Genomic DNA, 6,000 nt, shown 5'->3' on the forward strand with positions numbered 1-6,000 from the left:
AAATGTACTAATCTCCAGGCGGAAACAGAGGCTGGGAGACGTTAAGGGATTTGTCTCAAGTCTCACCCCCCCAGCCCGTCACTGGCAGAACCAGACTAAAATAGAGATCTTCAAGTCCGCCCCTGCTCTGGCCGTGTGAAGTCAGGGCCCTCACGCCAGGGAAGCGCAGTGGCCGCACCCACAGCGCTGGGCCAACCGGTCGTGCCCATCATTACTCATCCTGATGATCCCGCAATCAGTGTTGTGGCTTTCTATTCTGGAAATGCCTCCCTTTTTAACACCCCCCCCCCTTTCCCACTCGATTAGCCATTCTTTCTCATTTCACTGTTGGTTCATTAATATCTTGCCCTCAAAGGACCACATTCTCTCTCTCTCTCTCTCTCTCTCTCTCTCTCTCTTTCCCTCTCCCTCTTGAGATACAATTACAAATCATGGTCTAGTTACTAACCTTGCTTCTTAATAGTACAAAGCTTTCTCTACCCTCCAGGTCAACACTAAAGCTCTCTCCTTGCAGAAGGATTTAGGGCATTTAGTGGGTATAAAAGCTGCCATATCTCGTCTATGACCACAGCTCTTCTACAGTTAAAGCGGCCAGAATGTTCACACCGGAATCCCTGGGTGGCTCAGTGGTTTGGCACCTGCCTTCTGCCCAGGACGTGATCCTGGATACCCAGGATCGAGTCCCATATTGGGATCCCTGCATGGAGCCTGCTTCTCCCTCTGCCTGTGTCTCAGCCTCTCTCTCTCTGTGTCTCTCATAAATAAATAAAATCTTAAAAAAAAAAAAAAAAAAGAATGTTAACACCAAACACTCAAAAGATTAGGACATACATTTACATTCCATCTCAATGGTTTCAATGCTAATTCAGATATTTGTGCTTACAAATACCAACCCTCTACCTGCTTTTGTCTTTTCTTGTATGGTTGCAATGAGAAATTAGAAAGACTGACAAAATTCAGAAAGGAGTGGATAGTGAAAAGGTAACAGAGAACAGTTTTGTGGAAAATAACAAAGCTATCGAACCAGTTATTAGAAAAAATCCCCCCATCATAATAGGTTAATGTTCCTTATATTCTAAGAATAACTTAGTAGTCTCTCTTCTTTGAATTTACATGGAGGTTACCTATAAAACCTGCTGGAAAAGGTTTAGGAAGGATCTTGTTTTGATCGTGTTTGATAACTGTAGGCCAGTTCTGCATCCTTCTGCACCATTCTCAGAGCTCTGCTGAACACGGGATAGCCCTTGGTTTCAGCTGGCTCCCAGAGCTTCTCGCCAAAAAAACATGCAGTGAGGAGGGAAGCTCGAGGGCTCTGGGGCCAGAGATGTGTGGGTTTGAAGCCGTTAAGCAAGACACTCAAACTCTCTGAGCTTCGATTTCCTCATCCTTGGAAAATAGGGAAAATAATCCCATCTCATGAGGCCATTAAGAACATTAAATAGTACAGGTAAGATTCCTGGCATTCAAACCATCATAGCTTTTACTGAGATCCATTTAATATGAAGCAGAATTCTCAGGAGTTTCCCAAAGAATGTGTCCTAAGGCACTCATGAAAGTTTTTTCAAAAGAAGAGGAAGAAGAAGGGAAGGGGGTTAAAGAGGAATAGAAGGATGAAAAAGCAAGTACCCTTTGTATAAATTTCTTCCCCTTGCATGTGTCACTTCACACTCCTCCCTTAAATTGGCAATATTTCTTTGTTATACTGAAAGCTCTTCAGGTACAGGGACTCTGTCTCATTTTCGGTCTTCCCAAAAGTAGCACCTGCTGTTTTTCTTCTCAGTGGGCAACAACTAGAAAAGTTAAATCTCAGAGCTCTTACTAGTGGATGTTCTCTCTTTGTGTGTGGCTCTACCTGTGTTTTTGATGAAGCAAATTTGTACAAATGGTATCTAAGAAGTGGAGTGGAAAGGAATCTAAGTTTTCAAAGTAAATGGAGGCAAAGATTAGCAAAAATAAGGATAACAACTAGAATATCTACAGAGTTATCATTCTAAAGATTACTTATTATTTTCATTTTTTAAATATTTTATTTATTTATTCATGAGAGACACAGAGAGAGAGGCAGAGACACAGGCAGAGAGAGAAGCAGGCTCCATGCAGGGAGCCCGATGTGGGACTCGATCCTGAAACTTCAGGATCACACCCTGGGCTGAAGGCAGACGCTAAACCACTGACCCACCCAGGGATCCCCCAGATTACTTATTATTTTCAAAGGGAGAAATGCATGTTTACAATGGAAAGACCTAACAATCACCAACTCAACCAAGTGATTAAACTTATTAACATCACTAATAAATGTCCAGATACATGTAACATAAAACACACCAAATTACCTTGAAGTAGTCTGACCAAAAATGTTTCGTCTGAATCTATTCAAACCTTTAGACTGAACTTCCAATATACAAGAAATATAGGGGATGGGAGACAAGTGATAAAATCACCAAAAAGGTTAGTGACCAAATGCAATGTATGAGAATCTTGACTGCCTGTTGGTCTGAAAAACATATAGTTATAAAATATGTTGAACAGATAATTGAAGAAATTTGAATAGAGCCTGGATGTTTGATGACATTAGGGAATGATTATGAACTTAGCATGTTAAAGTTCCTGTACATATGTAGTAAAAGAAAGTCCTTATTTTTATAAGATACAGGCTGAAACCTAGGGATGTCTATAATTACTTTCAAAGGGCTGTGCCCCCCACCCAAAAAAAAATATATTACATACACACACACAGTTGATAAAGCAAATATGATAAAATGAACGATTACTGAGTCTAGGTGGAGGAAATACTGGTGTTCATTTTTTCATATTTTCTGTTTGAAAATTTGTTGTAATAAATGTTAGAAAACAAGATGGCAAAGTAACAAGCAAGCTAGTGTCCTAAAGGAAAATTTCTTTCTCTTGCATTTAATAATAAAAATAAATTATAAAACTCTTGTCCTAATGCATTTGGGCCAGTTACTGGGGACTATACATGGCTCAGACACTTCTACTATGGATTCTGGGAGACAGCAGTTATGCTGAGGAAAGAGCACAGCCCTCTTAATGGGGTATCATTTTCACCATCCTTGGAAACCTTGTTATTCCCACACCCAAGATCCTATCACTGCATGACTAATAAAATGGTAAGTATAACTAGTATTTGCTTATTTACCTTTTTTCATAAAGTACAATCCTTTCTCTTCTTTTAGTTAGGACTCCAGTATAGAAATATAGAAAAACAAAGATCTCATCTAGCATGACTGCTGTTCATCCTTCTCAAGGGTTCAAATACATCCCTTTAAAAGCTCAGTTTTAGAGGAGCAGCTAGTATAGGGAGATGCTGACAACCACACAGGTTTCCAGGACATTGCACTTTCCTATCTGCTACCATGGCTGTCTGACCTCATGTTAGCACCCTCTATTTAACCCAAGCACCCCCTGTTCACAGGAGCTGATTCATGCAAGTCAAATCACCATATCCAAGAGCCACTCGCTACCAAGTTCATGTACTTAAGGGTCTTCAACCAGCAATAAAAAATAGCTTTAGATTAACTTTACAACTCGTGATCTTGCTTCTGCATAAAGATAACCTAGTCATTTGATATCACTCAAGTTTTTGTTTTGTTTTAATGGTGATGCAGGTGTTAGGTAAAAAAATACAGGTGTGTAGGCAGTAAGGCATCTTTTAGGCAGTCTGGGTACTCTATCAGCCCTGATGTGGGGGACAAGAATGAGAAGCAGCAGGGGATGAAAGCAGTAAAGAATCCAAAACTTCACACCACACACCAGGTACTTCTATTCCTTCCTGAACTTTCTAGAAGAACAGCCATTAGAGGATAAACTTGATAAATTAGAGTTTTTACAAAAGCAGGCAGCACGAGAAAGAAGCACCACCCCATAGTTAAAAGTTTGTATTACTTGGGAGAAGAGTGTGAAGTGTGAGTCTGATGATTAGCCCACAGACCTACTATTACTAATTCTCTTCCAAACTAAAACATATCACACTAAGACTAAAACATGAAAACATAAACTGAAGCATAATGCTTAAAATATACATGCAATACATATAATGGCATTATATATACTGTATATATGTGTGAGATATATAATGAGATGCTGTATGTAGTGTGTGTGTGTATATACAAAATCTCTCTGAAATTTGGAAGTGTTTCCTTTTGACTGTTGAGTTCAAGCTTATTTGAGGAGACAGGAAAGTCTTACCTAGGTACAAGGATGCGTTTTCTTTCTTGACATTGTCATCTAAGTAGGTTGGTCCCAAGGTATAAATAGGTGTGGAACCCATTCCAATGAGAATCTGTGCACAAATGAATAAAGCCACATAGACCCAATGATTATTTCCTCCCGAGTCCTTCAGGCAGGCGGGAGGCTCTAAAGGCGCCGTGGAGTTGCCATTCTGACACAGGCCATCGTTGGAGGCCGAGGCGTTCAACTCTTGGATCTGGTACGGAGGCGAGATGAAATGAGGTAAAGCAAAGAGGGCAGCCCCAACGGCGATGAGAAGTCCACCCACGGCCAGCCACAGGGGCCTCCGACCCCGGCCACCAAAGTAGCTGACGAACACCACCACTACCAGGCTCCCAATGTCAAAGCAGCTGACCAGCAGCCCCGACTCGGAACTCTTCAGACTGTAGCGCCTTTCGATGGTGGTGATGACACTGCTCAGGTACCCAGAGACCATTAAAGCCTGGATGAAGGTCAGAAAGCACATGCAAACCAGGAAGCAACGGGAATCGGTGAGGACCACATAGAGGCACCTTCTCCCCTGGAGCGTGGCCAAAGCGGAGGACACCGACACGGCCTTGCTGACGTCCACCCTGTGGTTACACTCCATGAGCCCTGCCATCTCTGCCGAAGTGGAAGGGGCAGAGGGACTGGGGGCCAACCTGCTGGGCCCTTGCTGCAACCCGCGCTGGCCCAAAGGATCTGTACAGCCGATGGCTGGCTCGGCTCCTGCACGCACAGGACTGAGGTCTGGCCGGCAGGAGGCGCTGCTCAGGACCGGTAAACTCTTGGACCTAAAGGTCTCCGGTTCGCACTCGTCTTGGACAGCTCCTCCTGCGGCTCGTGCTTCCAGCTGCTCTCCCGCCCGGGGCTGCAACCCAGCGCCTCCGTCCATGGCTCTTAGAATTCAGGTTCGATCGCAGATCGCACTCAGGGACTCCGGCGCTTTTCATCCACCAGCGCGAGGGGCCGAAGTCGGGCCCGCTCAGTCGTGCCCACCGGGGAGCGGGGCTGGTGATGCAGAGCCGCGCAGCAGGGCATCCTCACCAGCAGAGAGGCACCCAGGGCATCCTGACCGCAGATGCGGCCCCGAGGCTCCGCAGCCGCGTGCCCCGCGGGGCAGGGGTCCGCGCGGTCCTGCGATGAGCCCTGCTTGGGGTCCACCTCGGGGCGGTAGCTCGCGGCGGGAGCCTTGCGCGTCCCGGGCGCATCCCCTCCGCCGCCGCCGCCGCTCGGCCCGCCGCCTGGAGCGAGTACGCCCCGTGCCCGGCGTGGGGGCGCTCAGCGCTGCTGCCCGCGCCGCATAGCGCCCGGCGGGCTGGGCCAGAGGCGCCCGGTCCTCGCCGCCTCGGCTTGCGACACCCTCGGGCGCAAAGATGCCAACCTGCAAAGCAGAGAGAGGGCGGTCAGCGAAGGGCGGCTGCGGCTGGGGTTGGCGTCTCGGCGCCCCGAGGGCCAGCGCTGGGTGGCTCGGACGGCCCCCAGGGGGACCGAGGGACGAGCGAGGAGCGAAGCCCGGGAGGAGGCGGCGGCTGCAGGCTGCAGCCTCCAGTGCCCGAACAATAAGCAGCAGGCGGTCGGCGGAGACCCTCCCTCATTGTGTACCGTGGACCTGCCCCCGCCCCGCCCCTTTTGCCTTAAACAGAGCAACCGCTTTGATATGTTAGTAATTATCAACCCGGCAGCACTGACTCAGAGGCAGTGTCTTTTATTCGAGTGAACTAATTGCAACCTTTCGGTACTCCTACTCCATTACTCAAAATAGAAAAATGC

General features: G+C 46.7%; 1 protein-coding gene across 3 annotated transcripts in view; it reads right to left on the bottom strand.

Moving 5' to 3' along the window:
* Nucleotides 1–5,362, bottom strand: part of SLCO5A1 (solute carrier organic anion transporter family member 5A1) — a 139,003-nt gene extending 133,641 nt beyond the window's left edge. The window contains exon 1 of one of the 3 annotated variants that reach the window (XM_038579476.1): nucleotides 4,207–5,362. In XM_038579476.1, coding sequence (XP_038435404.1) covers nucleotides 4,207–5,122 — 916 coding nt within the window. In that variant the 5' untranslated portion in view covers nucleotides 5,123–5,362. The remainder of the gene's footprint in view (nucleotides 1–4,206) is intronic. The other 2 variants (XM_038579475.1, XM_038579477.1) reach the window with 2 other exon arrangements.
* Nucleotides 5,363–6,000: the final 638 nt, after the last annotated feature.

This window comes from Canis lupus, chromosome 29, assembly GCF_011100685.1.
Source record: "Canis lupus familiaris isolate Mischka breed German Shepherd chromosome 29, alternate assembly UU_Cfam_GSD_1.0, whole genome shotgun sequence".
NCBI lineage: Eukaryota > Metazoa > Chordata > Mammalia > Carnivora > Canidae > Canis > Canis lupus.